The 17,175-nt window shown below is 39.1% G+C and overlaps 1 protein-coding gene across 2 annotated transcripts; it reads left to right on the top strand.

Annotated features, from left to right (window-relative positions):
* The first annotated feature begins 654 nt into the window (after positions 1–654).
* LOC131928921 (uncharacterized) lies at positions 655–15,016 on the top strand. Of its 2 annotated transcripts, none has more exons than XM_059285088.1 (4): positions 655–871; positions 5,942–6,289; positions 6,563–6,783; positions 13,720–15,016. In XM_059285088.1, the coding sequence occupies exons 2-4, from the start codon at positions 6,030–6,032 to the stop codon at positions 14,982–14,984; spliced, it is 1,746 nt and encodes a 581-aa protein (XP_059141071.1). In that variant the 5' UTR covers positions 655–871; positions 5,942–6,029; the 3' UTR covers positions 14,985–15,016. The 2 variants fall into 2 exon arrangements, with proteins under 2 accessions (XP_059141071.1, XP_059141070.1); XM_059285087.1 differs by lacking the exon at positions 655–871 and adding an exon at positions 943–1,398.
* The last annotated feature ends 2,159 nt before the right edge of the window (positions 15,017–17,175 follow it).

Below are 17,175 nucleotides of genomic sequence, written 5' to 3'. Positions count from 1 at the left end.
TGCTAGTTTTAAAGTAATTAATGTAACTGAAAATGTAAGTGCATTATTTTATCGATGTATGTAACCGCAAGTGTAAGTGCATTATTTTATTGATTTATGTAACCGCAAGTGTATTGAGAATTCCACGCGGATGTAGATTTAAATGGGAGTTGATTATTTTAAAACGTAGTTGAGCACGAATCCTTAAATTTAATTTGTCGTATAAAATCTCTATCTTGTCGATTTTCCGAGAAACGTCTGTTGTTGATCAAATAAATACCTTAAACCAGACAATTCTGCCTAAATAAAACTTCGCATTTAACTAAACTGCTTACAGAACATACAATTTGGTTGGTTGATTGTCGTAGCATCTTAGTAAATATAGATTTCAATATCTAGGTCACTAAGCATGCTTTTTATTTTTAGAAGAAAAAAAAGTGGACAGTATGTTGCGAGTTCATTGTAACCAAAATGAACTATGAAATGAAAGCGTTAGTATAAAAAAAATCGAATGTCAAAAAAATTTGATTATCATGCATGAACACACCGTGAGAAAACTAAATCTGTGTCAGGTTATACAGCCAATCAAATACTTGTATCTTTGTATTGGATGCATTTTAACCAATCAGAATTCTGAAGGATTTCCTGATTGTAGTCTAGGCCAGGGTATACACAGCTGATATCGATTATTTTTTATTTTTTTAAATTCCGTCTAAAGGTTAAAGCCTGTTGACCTAATTATGCAAATGTACAAGGGGTGGTGTTATGATGTAATTATTCCCATTGACCTATTATATTGGCCATTCTTTAACCTCCCCTTGAAAGTAGTGTATTTATGAGGAAACTTAAGTAAGAAATATAGTCGATCTAGGGCCTACTAGAAGGATTCTGGGTAAGTACTTTCAGTTTCATCCATTTTATTTTAATCATAATTTTAATAAATAAATCTAGGCTTTAACTTCTAGATCTAGATAGGCTGTGATTTCTTCAGTAGCATAGAAAAACCAAATAATCAGGTTTCTTTCCTGCATCTTAAATTGCTTTATTATTTACTGCTTTAAAACGTACTTTTTAAAACTATATTAAAATTAGATTTCTAGTTCTTTCTTTTCCGCAACTCGTGCGTTGGTGTTCAACTGGAGCATGGGTTGCCCTATTTTATTCAAAAGCTATTTATAGAGGCGGATGTTAGGCTAACAACTAACATAGCTGACTTTTTGAATCGGGCTGATTGGCTGAATAATATACACAAGGAAATACGCTGTGTGCTACTATATCAGCAGCTTGGCGTGACGAAATAGTTTAGTAGTGTGTTCAGATAGTCTAGTCGACTAGTCTAGTTAGTCTAGTTACTAGTAGTTGTAGTGGATCTAATGTTGTCTCATCACTGACACGATGGACTATTGATTAGCTAATTGGGTAAGCATGCAATTTTGTCACTTAAGTAATAAATCTATGTTGATCCAAACTATTCTAAAATAGTTGACTAGATTCTAGATCTAAATTTAGATCTAGAGTGAGGAGATCTAGATCTAGATTCTTATTTTATTTAATATTTATTAGAATATTTCTATTTTCAGTACCTATGGCATAAAATCATAAAATGCAAATAATCGTCGTAATGAATTGAATGGTGTCAGTAGGACCTAGATCTAGATCTATAGTAGATAATTAATTAATAGTATTGGCCTACTAGAACACTTTGTTAGTTATGAGTAGGTACTAGGATTTGGCTCCCGTTTTTCGATGCGCGGCGAGATTTTCCTCCCGTTACCCAAATACCGAGAGTTGGCGGACGCGCGAGTGCGAGTGTTTCGTAATTTTTATTATTCTCCGTTTTTGCCTGGTCAATTTTATTGCGAGGAGTATTATTTTGAAGAAAAATGGACTTAGCGTATTATATATTTTTTTAAAATATTTTCATGGACTATTTTTTATGGAGTGTTTCATTGAAAATAAGGTAAGTTTGACTTATTCCCTAAACTTCTCTATGGGCTCTACTTGAAATTTTATTGCATAATCTCCATTCTTATCCATTTTTCTCTATTACTATAAAAAATCGTAATGATTGGATGTGTCTCTTAGCTGCAAAACGCTTCACAGTTTGGTGTACTGTTTGGGACTTTAACTGTTTACAGACTGGAAGTGAAAGTGAACCGGAAGTTGTCGGGTCTCGCTACTAACACTTGTGTGACTTAGTCTAACTGATATGCTTGTATTACTGTAATTACGATTGTGGCGATCGTTGTTTTGACTCGGGCGATCGTGGCGAACGCTGTTTTGATTCGGGCGATAGTGGCGAATGCTGTTTTGATTCGGGCAATAGTGGCAAACGCTGTTTTGACTCTGGCGCTTATGGCTAACGCTGTTTTGACACTGGTGATAGTACCGAAGGCATTTTTGACTCGGGCGTTGGTGGTGGGCGATGTTTTGACAATGGCGATCGTTGTTTTGACTCTGGCGATAGTGGGAAACGCTGTTTTACGCAGGCGATATTGGCGAGCGCTGTGTTGATACTGGCGATTATGTCGAGCTTTGTTTTGACGCCCGCGATAGTGGCGAACGTTGTTTTGACGCCGGCGAGCGTTGTTGTGACGCCGGCGAGCGTTGTTTTGACGCCGGCGAGCGTTGTTTTGATAGTGGCGATCGTTGTTTTGATGCCGGCGATAGTGGCGAACGTTGTTTTGACGCCGGCGATAGTGGCGAACGTTGTTTTGACGCCGGCGATAGTGGCGATCGTTGTTTTGACGCCGGCGATAGTGGCGATCGTTGTTTTGACGCAGGTGATAGTGGCGAACGTTGTTTTGACGCCGGCGAACGTTGTTTTGACGCCGACGAGCGTTGTTTTGATAGTGGCGATCGTTGTTTTGATGCCGGCGATAGTGGCGAACGTTGTTTTGACGCCGGCGATAGTGGCGAACGTTGTTTTGACGCCGGCGATAGTGGCGATCGTTGTTTTGACGCAGGTGATAGTGGCGAACGTTGTTTTGACGCCGGCGAGCGTTGTTTTGATAGTGGCGAGAGTTGTTTTGATGCCGGCGATCGTTGTTTTGACGCCGGCGATAGTGGCGAGCGTTGTTTTGATGCCGGCGATAGTGGCGAGCGTTGTTTTGATATTGACGGTAGTGGGGGGGGGGGGGGGGGAAGAAAGGAAGGTCGGGTATTAACAATACACATTAAATATTTGGTGTATTCAGAAAACCTTTTTATTTTGATGGGAAGGCAAATAATGTACTTGTACTCTTTACTTTTCCAGATAGAACCTACACTTCTAAAACCAGCACATCTCTACAATATGATAAGCAGTTACATGGCCTAATGACAGTTATATGGTCTAATGATGGAACACTATGTAAAAGAGAAATTAAAACTATTAAAATAAATAATGTGTTTATCTTTTATTTAGGCAAACTAATTAATTTGTGATATGAACTATTTCCTTTAAAAACCAACCAATGTTGAACTTCTCCTGAAATGTAATATATTAACGAATAAGCAGAAACACATCTTTTTAAATTAAACTATATATATAAGTATACAAACAAGTTTATTACATTTATACGAATAAAACACCTTACATTTCTAATAGGTATAATTTGCCTTTTTTTTTTTAAATTTAAATATAAGCGCTCAGTTTTTCAATGATGTCAGGTGTGTCGATGACTCAGCATTTTACATTTTTACCATCCTTTACCTATTTGTCAACTATTTAGATAGAACCATCACACACACTTATTTTAGAGCTTCACTCTAGTTAGTTGTTAGCTTTAGATTCAAATAGATTGAGCCTAAACAAATAGTGTATGAACAAATTTCGTATTTAAAAATAGGGGGTGTACCCTGTTCCACCCCTTAATTTTTGTCAAACAGATAGATTTAAACACATATTTTGATTGTTTCTGTTTGAGAATAGAGTCATCTAGAGCCAGGCAAATTTTGAGACTTAAGTGCTTAATAACTCAAATTTGCCATCATGTTGCATTTCACATCAACAAGACTTCGGTTTTGCGAAATTGTATAATTTATCAGCTTTGTAGCAGTTAAAACAAAAATCTTTTCAGTTATGAATATTATTTTGATTGTAATAACTGACACATCCATAGCTCATCATTCTCAGCAAGTTTGAGCTTAATTTTTCAAAGTGTTAAAATTTTAACTGAGATTTTATGAATGCACTGTATATGAAAAAATAGGGGGGGTACCCTGTTCTACTTCTGTTTTTGTTTAACTCTGCCCATAAATTTCTAATTTTATTGTTTATTATCCTTGCATATATGATAGATAAAGATATTGCAAAGTTATAACCAATTTGACCATATGGTTTACAAGCTAGGACAATTTTAGTAAACGCTTAAAAAAACTCTATCACAGAAATTGGAAAAAAACCTATGTTAAAAAAATCACCTTTTTTAATACGAAAAAAAATCATAACTATTTAACCGTTTGAGCTACATCAAAAAGGAAAACTGTTCTGTTATTGTAATTTTTAGCTCCTTTTAACTGTAGTGGTTGTTTCCCTATTAAACCAATTTTCAAAATTTATCCTAGTACCTAGTTATGAGAGTTGACTGAGTTGTGAGTTGTCTCACGGCCTCACGAGTAGGGCAGATTGGCCATCGTAGGTTTTTTAAGGCTAATTTTGAATGTTGTAATTTTTTCTTTTACTTTTAGAAGTTTACTACAAGTCTGGCCTATGGAAATCTATAGCTATAGATCTAGATCTAGTTGTAAGGCCCCTGGTTATTTTACATTCTAGGGTCTAGATTATAATATTAATAAACAAGTAGTTACACTACTGTGACTACAGTTACACTTTTACACTACAGTTACAATACGGGTTAGTTTAGTGCTCCAGCTCTCTACCGCTAGACCACTCTGTCCCCTATTACTATTAGTATTAGAAAAGTGATTAGTTTTTTTAGGCTAAATCCAAAGATATTGTTTAGAGTAGCTACAACAGGCCTAACTAATTAATTAGTAATTTTTACTATTGAGGCCTAGTAAATAGTAATTACTAATTAATTAGTATGCTATTTACTAAGCTTATAAATTAGGCCTATAGATATTTCTAACACTAATCTTTAGAGACTAACCTAAAACTAAAAGTGTCTTCTAAAGACTAGTAAGTAAAGCTCTATAGTCAAGTCAGTATTTGAGTATAAATCAGAGTTTCTTGCAGGCTTCTCTTGGGGATATATATAATTTATTTATTATAATTTATATTTATATATTTCAAGTGCTCCCCCCACCCCTCAAATTGTATAAAATGTCTGAAAGAAACACTGGTAAAATGTGGTAACAGTTGTTACAGTTTCTGCTGATGTTCCATTTTTAATAATGACAAGAGTTGTAGACTTAGTAGGCCCTACTATGTATATAGATTTTAGGCTACTTCTTTAAAATAAAGTTACAGTTATTGCCCTACATATTTATGTATTTATTCTAGTGAAAATGCATGCATTGTCATCATTCTGAACATCAGTAATTAGATAATCATGTTATTATTGTTTTCATGCCATGATACTAGCTACAGCTAGATTTGTGATGTTAGGTACAATTGCAAAACAAAATTGTTTCTATTTTTTTATTCTTGATTCAACTTAGACATATTTTAGTTATTGAATTAGTAGGCCTAGAATTTAATAATTTTATTTACTCAGTGACTTAAAAAGTAAGTTAAAGTTTTCCTTTCAAACCTGATGGTCTATGGGGCAAGTGAAGAAGAGTACACTTGTTTCTGTGACCTCGGCATATGAAGAGATAGTGTGGTCAGCACTATGCCTTTACTTTCCCTAACAAGAGTTAGGTACCCATCAGAGTTGGGTACCCAGGGACGGTCTACTGACTTGAACTCGGATTCGAACTCGAGACTTACGGGTTAACAATCCAGCTCTCCATCGCTAGACCACTCCGTCCCACTCAGTGAATTAGCACTAGTTGAAACTTGAATTTTTCTTTTCAGATTGAAAACAAGAGAAATATATATTTTCTATTCTTCTACATCATACATCGCTCAATTTAAAGAAAGGATAACCTCAGCCAGCTTGTTTATGGCGCGTCTGCTCATTGAAGCTATAAGTAACGGGGAACAGGCACTGGCCCTGGAGATAATCCGCCAGGGTATCTTTGGATGTATAGACAGCCAAACATCCAGGAGAGATGGAACAGCTTTGTTCTTCTGCTGCAGTCGGGGATTTTATGACCTGGCTAAAATATTACTTGAAATGGGAGCCAGTGTATCGTCTACAGACAAGAGCTTAGCCACCCCCTTACACGCGGCTGTTGATAATGGACATTTAAATATTGTGAAGTGAGTAAACTTGGCTGAAATAAAACTAGTAATACTATATTAAACTTATACTTATATTAAACTATATTAAATTAATATATTAAATATTGTTAAATAATTTTCAAAGAGCCACTATTTATTTCTAATTTCTTACATATCTTTAAGTTTACTTTTTTTTTTCCTTTTTGCATATTGGACATGCACGTTATTAAAGCATAATTTTCATAAAAGCCGAGAGTTATTTCTTGCAGGAATCTTTGAATAAACTTTTCAAAAACTTTCTGTATGTTGCAGGTTATTATTAAAGCACGGCGCTAACGTAGACAGCCAGACCTGCAGGGGGGACACACCCCTCCACCTCTCTGCATACAGGGGGTATGAGGAAATCACCCACTGCTTGATTGAGGCTGGCGCTAACATTCTGGTGGCCAATGCCAGTAACCAAACCCCCCAGAGGGAAGCTTTCTCCCAGGGGCATTACAACATCAGCAACTATTTGAAGAACCTGCACTACAGTAAGTAGTTGTTTTTTTTAAAATTAAATCTTAACCCGTGGCAAAGATAATTTGATTTTCTATATAATGTATTATATAAAAAAAAAATCAAACTGTATGAACCAAGTCTAAAGCATTCACTGCTAATCCCCCCTCCATCTTAAAATAAACATATTTTTTTTGTACATTAGCCAAAACAGAGTAACTGGCAAAATAAACTTGTTCCTTCCAAAATATTCCCCTACCCTGGCCCTAACATTAACAACAGATTTCAATTATAGTTACATTTATTGTGAGGATTATGGTCAATTTGTAATTGACGAGGGGGGGGGGGGGTGAACTCATGTCCTAATACAAATTTTTGGATGAGCTGTAATTCATCTGAGGTGGGGAAGGATTAGTTATACTGAATCTACAATACTGAGTATTCAGTACAGACTTTTTCAAGAGAGGGCTACAATAATTTGATACATTTTAACATAAAACTTGAATAGACTATAAGACATTCTTACATTTTCAAAATATTACCCCCCCCCCCCCTTACTATTTTTGAAACAGTACACCTTACGCCTTACTCGAATTCTTGTTTAAAAGTTTGCTTATAAAGAAGAGGTGTATGCACCGGCTAGCCTTGCTGTTGTGATATCCTGTACCGCCCCCGTCAGCAATCCCCCGACCATTCTTCACATGAGCTCTCCTGTCAGCAAAGTTAACTGCCGTCTACACTAAAAATAATAACACAAACAATACAGAAACACATTAACCTCGTTTTCACACCGTATTGATTATTTATAGGCTTGCCTGTCCTCAAGCAGGAAGTACTCGAGTATTTCACCTAATTATACCGCTGTTTGTTTTTTTTGTGTTGTAGTTAATTTAATGTAGAACCTGTTTACGCCTAGACGCGGATAACAATAATTCTTAGCTTGCTTGTTTTTTGTTAAGGACAACGAATACAGACATAATCGATTCCGCTGGCCCTTTGATTATTAGTCACGGATTTGACAAGTTCTCATTACGACATCACAAGTCGTCTGCCCCATCACTCATCGTCTGCGTGGCTTGTTCAGACATTGGGGGTGGGGGAAGGGGGGGGGGGGTCGTTTCTATTATAAGCTACGAATTATCGTTATGTAAGCTTTTTTCTTGTATATCGGTCGTTACTTGATCTAATGGGGAAATATTTCGAAGGTTTTGTTGAAACAAAAATTTTTTTTTTGTATAGTGGCCGTATTTGTTCTTTATCAGTGCCACAAGACATTTAATTAAAGAACACATTTAACCCCCCCCCCTCCTCTTCCATACACACCCACACAATGTATTAACGGTTGTTTATCATTTAATTTAATAACACATTCACCTCCCACCCCTCACATACAACACCCACCCCTCACATACAACACCCACCCCTCACATACAACACCCACCCCTCACATACAACACCCACACAATATTTTAACGCTTGTTTACGCAAGCTCATGTTTTTTTTTTAAAATACCTCATTTCCCCCCCCCCCCCTCACCAAACATAGAAATTACTTGATGATCATTTGTTGCTTATAATCCGTAACTTAACGGGATGTGTTACGTTGTTACAACATGGGGGGGGGGTATTGGCTCATGACATGACCAGTCATGACCGCGGGGGTTGCGTGTTACCGGAAACAACAATGACTGTTTCGTCTCTGTCGTCTGCATGTCACATACATGACCGACGTGTGACCCACGATGGTCGTTTTCACTAGGAGTGTTTTGTTGGAAGTGTGGGTGTTGAAAGTGTGTGGGTGTCTGTGTGTGTGTTGAAAGGGTGTGTGTGTGTGAGTTAGAAGTGTGTGGGTGTATGTGTGTGTTTAAAGTGTGTATGTGTGTGTGTGTATGCGAGTTTAAAGTGTGTGGGTGTTGAAAGGGTGTGTGTGTGTGTTATAAGTGTGTGGGTGTCTGTGTGTGTTGAAAGAGTGCGCGCGTGTGTGTGTGTGCGACTTCAAAATGCGTTGGTGTCTGTGTGTTGAAAGAGTGCGCGTGTGTGTGTGCGACTTCAAAATGCGTGGGTGTCTGTGTGTGTTCAACCTTTATTTCTTTTCATGGTTTATGTTCTTGATGTGTTACAGCCATTTATAAAACTCCTGAGCTTAATATACCTCTACCAACGTACCATCAGTATAAATGAAATATACTTTTTAAAAAAAAAACTATTTTCTTGCACAATACACTTCTGAAATCACGATTTTAAAGTTTATTACTATTAACAGTATCGACATGTATACGCACTGCAATGCTCCATTAAGATGCCACTCTTAACCTAACCTTAAGGGCTAATTCCCCGACATCCGGTATACCATCAATATGACAATGATCAATCGATGATACGAATTATTCTAAACCAATCCCCACTACCATAATTGTATACTTACCGTTTATAGTGTTTGAATGTGATTGTAAGTGAATCAGCAACGCCCAACTTAATTTTAGAGCCCCGTTTGTTTTGTAGCTTTAATAATAGGCCCTTAAGGAAACACCCGTGAAATCTGATTCTAGAGATGTGGGCGTGTGGCTCAAGTAATGTAATTTCCCAACATTACAGACACATCGTGGATCACTTCATATCCGTGTTGACTTCTACTAAAGACAACACTAGGGTCGTAGGTTGGAAAACAAACAAACGCCCCCCCCCCCCTCCTACCCCAGGCGTTAAAAGTCAGCCGAAATCGTGAGGCGACGGGTGGGTTTTCTGACGATGATTCATCACACGAGACGGTAGGCGTGTTCCGGTGACGCAATACTATTACGCGCGTACGTCTTTGAGGTCCATTCATGCGTGAACAAATAACAGTCGTATCAGGGGCGTCATCTAAGGATATTCCGGTCTAATATTAGCTTTTTTCCGTCATTTCTTGGCCTAGTTTTATTCTTCTAAGAAACATGTGTTTGACCTTTTTTGATGTTACATATTTTCTTCTAGGCCGTTTTCGTTTGTTAATTTAAAAATATTAATAAATTATATATATATATATATATATATATATATATATATATATATATATATATATATATATATATATATATATATATATATATATATATACTAGCCGTCCCGGCCAGGCCCTGCTCTGGCTTCTGTGAAAAACCTTTCTGTTAAAGACCATTACCTGTGTGTTTAGTAATCATCATAAACCCGGCATTGCACACCCAAACCAAAACCAAAACAACAAAACGCAAACATAACGCTAACACAATTACAAATACAAACGAAAACAAAAACCTAACAACTAACCCAACCACAACCACAAGCACCAATACGAACACAAAGAAAAAAACAAACGAAAAAGTAAACGAAAACAAACCAAATCCAAATGCAAAACCAACCACAAACCCAAAGAAAAAAATACAAACGAAAAAACAAACGAAAACAAACCAAATACAAACGCAAAACCAACCACAAACACAAATACAAACACAAACGCAAAGAAAATAAAACACAAACGAAAACGAAAAAAGAAAGAACAAAAACGAACCAAATCAAAACGCAACCACTAACGCAAACCCAACCTAAACACAAAGAAAACACTAACGCGAACATAAACGCACAGTGCTCAGAGTCTAGCCCGGGGCGGAATCGCCTGTTTCAGCTTAATAAACGACTATAGTACCCCAACTTATTCATAGTCTTTTGCACTCACTTTAATGAACGTAGGCGCGAAACCGAACACGGGAGGCCCGGGACCCCAAATAGCACCCTGTCTGGGCGCCAGAGGACGCACCATGACGTCACCGCCTGATTGAACTTAGTAAACGACTATAGTACATAACTTATTCATAGTCTTTTGAAGTCACGCGAACGTATATACCATAGCGTACACCGGAAGGCCCGGGGCGCCAAATAGCACCCTGTCGGGGTGCCGGAGGACGCCCGGATTTGATTCACTTAAAGACTATAGTAACCTTTCTTACCCATAGTCTATCGCACTGTTAAAAACAAAACTATGCAGCATAGCGCTCACATGATAGCCCAGGGTGCCAAATCGAACCGTGCAAGGGCGCCGGCGGACGCGCCTGTTTCAATTTAGTGAACAAAAATGATAATACTCCAAGCTTATCCGTAAATGGAAAGAAATAAACATATAGGATTTGTAGGACCTGGCTTATTAAATGTTATTGATTTAAAAAAAAATTATTGAACAGTATGTTCAGTGTATAGAATAAATAAAAGGCAGTGTTAAAAATACCTAACGACATTGCACTTAATCAATCCCCGCTAATTATGTAATTATTTTTTTTTCTTAACACCAAAAACAAAGTAATAATAAAATGTAAATTCTTTCTTCTTAAGAATTTTTTTTTTATTAAAGGGAAGTAACTGTGCAGTCAATACATTTCCGACACAATTTTATAAATTTTATAAACGTCGATACACTTTTTAAAAATTTTATGTCGCGTTCATAATTGAAAATTATTCTTCTAAGTAAATAGAGTGAAAATTGTTTTTAAAGACTTTCAATGGTAATTTTTTGACTCGTAAATTTAGACTATGAGCACGATAAAAAATCTAACACTTAAATCCGTAGAAGTGTCAACGACAAACTTTTTTGTTTTTTGCCACACGTTACAGAACTGAGCTTTATATATTAGATATATAATCTTGACCTATTAGCAAAATCTGCCCATACTCTCTAAATCTATCCGTATTTCCTAAAAGATCTCTGACCCAAATTCTAGCACTATTTCCTAAAAATGATCTCTGGTCCGAGATCGAGTTCATGTCACTAAATGAAGCTCTTAACCCCAACTCAAATAACCAGATCTTTCTCTGTTATTTGTTTTCCTAGTCCGTGTGTACCTAGTGGGTAAGGACGTCTCGATTTCTCGCTCAATTCTTGGCTTGTAAAACATTTCAAAACTCCACCACACTCACCACCCGCTCACAACTCACTCCACTTGCCTGCTGTTGCACTAAGCACCTTGTTAACTAGCTAGTTGTTGCACCAACCAGCTTGTTGTAATTATCGCACTAACTACCATGTTCTTACACTAACTACCCTGTTTTACACTAACTACCATGTTCTTACACTAACTACCCTGCTGTTACACTAACTACCCTGTTGTTACAATAACTACCCTGTTCTTACAATAACTACCCTGTTCTTACACTATCTACCCTGTACACTAACTTCCCTGTTCTTACACTAACTACCATGTATACTAACTCGCCTGTTTTTACACTAACTACCCTGTACACTAACTACCCTGTTCTTACATTAGCTACCCTTTTCTTACACTAACTACCCTGTTTTACACTAACTACCCTGTTCTTACACTAACTACCTTGTTTTTACACTAACTACCTCGTTCTTGCACCAACTAAACTGTTGTAACAACGGCTGTCCTGTTTGTACACTTCAAACGCCTTTGTTTATTCCTAGTTGTTGTTTTTCTGTCGAGCTGTTGTTTGTGCTTATGTTAGACAGGAACCTGAGTGCTATCTCAGCTGTCAGCCCCGAACTTGTTTTCTAGATTTGTTACCGGTTCACATTCCGGTGAATGACCCGGAAGTAAAGTCATAATTACATGCAACCTAATTTGATTGCTATCTGGGGGCTACCTTGTTTTGAATTCCGTGTGTGTTATTTGTTTTTGTAAACATTAAATATGAACGTGTGTTAACTCGGTCGATAATGGTTTCACAGAGCGTCACTTTTCCGTTTTAAGGTACCAGTCAGCCATGTTTCGACATCACCAGTTTATCTGGTTGTTTGAACTGCTGAAGCTAAGAATGTGACCGGGTTAAGGGTGAGGTTAGGACGGGTCGATATGAGAGAAATAAATCCCTGATTTCCTTATTGTTTAAAACTTTGAATTTAAAAAATAATCTATTTCAAATAATTTGAGTTTTTCTTTTTTTTTATTTTTCGTTTTTTTTTTCTTTTTTTTTTTTTTCTTTGCCCGTTATAATTTTTTTTTTTTGACAAAAATAAAAGACTCCTTCATTTAGAATGATAGTTATTTATGCCACTTAAAATTTAAAAAAAGGGTGGGGGTGCTTTTGCCTTTTTTTAATAGAATAATATATGTTTAAAAAATAACGTTGTTACAAAACCATTATGTAGAATGGGGAGGGGCGTTAAAATTGCATGGATGGCGATGGAACGGAGGGTTGCATTTGAAATGCGTTTAAAAAATATAATTACGTGTATCAATGTATTGAGCTTGTGATTCGATAGTTGGGGGGGGGGGGGGGTTAATGTGTCGAGTCCCCTCCCCGGGGCGCCACTATAAAAATAAGGCACATAGTTTGTGTGGATGGGGGGGGGGGGGTAAACGTGCAGACTTGTCTGAGCGGGCTCAGCTTAAATCCAATCCAAGATCCCACGTCCCTTTCGCGACTACCAACAACAGAGGAAATATTTTTCAAAAAAAAAAATTATTTTTTTTTTCCCGTAAGAAATTTTTTGTTTCGTTCAGACAGAGACAGGTTTTTAAGAAAACTCCGCTTGAAGAAGATGAATGTGCTGAGAGTTGGCATGCAGGAAACCGCTGACGTTCATTAAAACGGACACGGCTGGGGCCGAGCTTTTCAGACCCATAAATTAAGGGAGGGGTAGGGGAGGCTGATCGCACAATTGTTCACGTAACATTAGGGGACAGGGGGGCGTTTTTTTCTTTTCTTACCTTCCGCTATCTTGGAGCCGATGTCGTTGATTAGTATTCAGATTCCTTATTTCATGGTTCATCACTGTCATTAGATTTTATCCGTTGAGACTTTTTTGTTCTAAAAACGGCTTTTTGAAAAAAATAAAGTACGTTGGACAGTTCTAGTTTTTGGATATATATATATATATATATATATATATATATATATATATATATATATATATATATATATATATATATATATATGGATATTTTTATACTGCTCTGATTATTATTACTGATTAGTAACGAGTTGTTTTGTTGTCTTCACCAGCTCTGTATCCAGATATGTCAATGAGCTGTTTCTCTGACTCCATGATACAACTGGATCCCCCGAGTGAAATATTCGACCAGCCTGAAGAGAAACCTCACCACAAACACCAACCATTCAGCCGTGACACCAGCTCGACCACTGCCAGTCCATACTTCGCCAGCGCCCCTAAAGCCACTGCCCCTAAGGTCCATCTCCCTAGTCTCAGTACCCCCACGGTCAGCCTCCCCAGTCTCCCCACCCTCAGTCCCCCCACCAAGTGCAATAAAACCAAGGATGAGAATCTCGAAAAAGTCAACCCCCTTCCCTGTCCCAAGACGAGAAGTAAAACCGACCTGAAAATAAAAGACTTGGAGCTGATAACCTTGGAGCCTCCTGCAGATTGTGTACTTCTGAGCCCGGAGCCGCGCCCAAAACAGGAGCCGCAGTCTCGAATTCAGAGAACCGTCTCCCAGCAGCATCCTAGACCCGCACCCCAGGCTTCTCAAAGACATTTGTCCTGCGGGTCTTTCATCCCCTACGACGGTTCTCAAACTGTAACCAGCTGTTTATATAGCCCCAACAGCGAGAATGGAACATTTGACGAGATCTTCAGCATTGGGCAAACTAAAAACTCGACGCAGAAATCAGAGAACAGTAAATTAGACAGTTTTAGAATATACTCCCCACCTCCTATGGAGGATGATATCTACTTCCCTCCCTTTATTGACTCAAAAGTTACCCCCCTTTCTCGTGTATATAGAGTTTGCTCCCCTCCTATAAAAAGCCCGAAAATTATACTCTCGCAGTTGGCTGTCTGTAGAGATATACCCAACTCAAAATCGCCAACATCGTTGCATAATAGTAGTAGAGTATCGGAAGAGTTTTCCGACATCTACGATTCGTCCATGTTTAGTATTTCATCCCTTGAGTCACTACCGAGTGCCGATCAGGTTCAGCTTGAATCACAGCACGGTGAAAAACTCAACGCACCGTTCAAGCTCCAACGTGCTATCTCGGATAACGAAGCCAGGTTTCCTCCGAGCTGCCTCGCTAAACGACCGGCGTTCAACAAGAGCGTCTCGGTCGACGTACGGCCGCAATTGGCGCACCAACAGCTTTTTGTACAGCAACAGCCGTTTGTACACGAACAGCCGTTTGTGCATGAGCAGCTGTTCTCCCTCTGTGGCCCGCCCTCCTGTCAATCAAACAATCTGTCCTCCAATCTCTTGTCATTATCCTCATCAAAGCCCGCCTCCATGACTTGTGTTAATATACCCATTAACTGATATTTATTAAAAATATTTTCTATTGTTGAAATGTCTGCGTGTATTCTATTTCTTTAAAGTCATATTTGTTTTGTAACTTTGTTTTTTAAAAAAAAGAAAGAGTTCTAAGTGGTATTCACCAGGCTTGCTGAGAGGGGCCTGATCATTAGAGAAGAAACCAGATTGTTTTGACTTTTTAAAAAAACCACAATATTGTTTAGTTGCTTAAAGTTATAAATATCGAATTTGTAAAAAGGTAATACAAAATACACTTAAATTGTTAACATTATGTGTAAATAATATAACGCACGGTTAAAAAAAATTTTCAAACGTTTCTTTGAGTCCAAACCTCTGTTGCCATTGAGTCGAGAAATACCTGGGGACTATAAACTACAGGTGCCAGATTTTCTTACCTGGTGTGAAAAGGATGTTTACATAGTGTAACAACTTCTGTGTTGATAAGCATTTCTCTTTTTATACTTCTGACATGTTTTAAAGCCTTTAATAGTCTGCTAAACAGGGTAGGCATCATTCATAAATATTAACATTCAAATCAAAGATATAAATTTTTACATTAGCAAAAAAAAAAATTTAAAAAAAAAATTAATTATTAAAATAAAAACATAAAAAACAACTAGAGGTGGAATGTAATTTCGCATCTCTATACAGGTAGGCTTTCTAGTTTGAATGCTCGGCTTCTTCACATTGGCCTAGCTGTTGTGTTTCTCCGTGCTAGACATCTCCTTGTGTTCGTCAGGTGGTAGCTGGTATTGTTACGTGTTTTAACTCTTATCAACCCGGAAGTAAACGACCTTTGTGTTGTCTTATGGTTCAAGGCTATCTTCATCTAAACACAGTGGCCAGCATACATACATACGGGGTGGCCAACAGGTCGATCCACATCCATACGGGCTGGCCAGTCAATCCACATCCATACGGGCTGGCCAACAGGTCGATCCACATCCATACGGGCTGGCCAGTCAATCCACATACATACGGGCTGGCCAACAGGTCGATCCACATCCATACGGGCTGGCCAGTCAATCCACATACATACGGGCTGGCCAACAGGTCAATCCACATCCATACGGGCTGGCCAGTCAATCCACATCCATACGGGCTGGCCAGTCAATCCACATCCATACGGGCTGGCCAACAGGTCAATCCACATCCATACGGGCTGGCCAGTCAATCCACATCCATACGGGCTGGCCAACAGGTCAATCCACATCCATACCGGCTGGCCAGTCAATCCACATCCATACGGGCTGGCCAGTCAATCCACATCCACACGGGCTGGCCAACAGGTCAATCCACATCCATACGGGCTGGCCAGTCAATCCACATCCATACGGGCTGGCCAGTCAATACACATCCATGCGGGCTGGCCAGCAAGTCAATACACATCCATACGGGCTGGCCAGCAAGTCAATCCACATCCATACGGGCTGGCCAGTCAATCCACATCCATACGGGCTGGCCAGTCAATCCACATCCATACGGGCTGGCCAGCAGGTCAATACACATCCATACGGGCTGGCCAGCAAGTCAATCCACATCCATACGGGCTGGCCAGTCAATCCACATCCATACGGGCTGGCCAGTCAATCCACATCCATACGGGGTGGCCAGTCAATCCACATCCATACGGGCTGGCCAACATGTCAATCCACATCCATACGGGCTGGCCAGCAGGTCAATCCACATCCATACGGGCTGGCCAACAGGTCAATCCACATCCATACGGGCTGGCCAACAGGTCAATCCACATCCATACGGGCTGGCCAGTCAATCCACATCCATACGGGCTGGCCAACAGGTCAATCCACATCCATACGGGCTGGCCAGTCAATCCACATCCATACGGGGTGGCCAACAGGTCAATCCACATCCATACGGGCTGGCCAGTCAATCCACATCCATACGGGCTGGACAGTCAATCCACATCCATACGGGCTGGCCAGTCGATCCATATCCATACGGGGTGGCCAGTCAATCCACATCCATACCGGCTGGCCAACAGGTCAATCCACATCCATACGGGCTGGCCAGTCAATCCACATCCATACGGGGTGGCCAGTCGATCCATATCCATACGGGGTGGCCAACAGGTCAATCCACATCCATACGGGCTGGCCAGTCAATCCACATCCATACGGGCTGGCCAACAGGTCAATCCACATCCATACGGGCTGGCCAGTCAATCCACATC

Source organism: Physella acuta, unplaced genomic scaffold (genome assembly GCF_028476545.2).
Source record: "Physella acuta isolate Inbredline_101_S28 unplaced genomic scaffold, ASM2847654v3 ptg001569l, whole genome shotgun sequence".
NCBI lineage: Eukaryota > Metazoa > Mollusca > Gastropoda > Physidae > Physella > Physella acuta.
The sequence above is the reverse complement of the archived record's forward strand: the minus strand, read 5'-3'. Positions and strand labels throughout refer to the sequence as shown.

What these genes read in the sequence shown, in the direction of transcription:
- LOC131928921 (XM_059285088.1), top strand. Translation starts at nt 6,030, where the DNA reads ATGGCGCGTCTGCTCATTGAAGCTATAAGTAACGGGGAACAGGCACTG. An exon ending in GGACATTTAAATATTGTGAA is followed by an intron (nt 6,290 to 6,562) that starts GTGAGTAAACTT and finishes TGTATGTTGCAG; the next exon opens with GTTATTATTAAAGCACGGCG. An exon ending in TTTGAAGAACCTGCACTACA is followed by an intron (nt 6,784 to 13,719) that starts GTAAGTAGTTGT and finishes TGTCTTCACCAG; the next exon opens with CTCTGTATCCAGATATGTCA.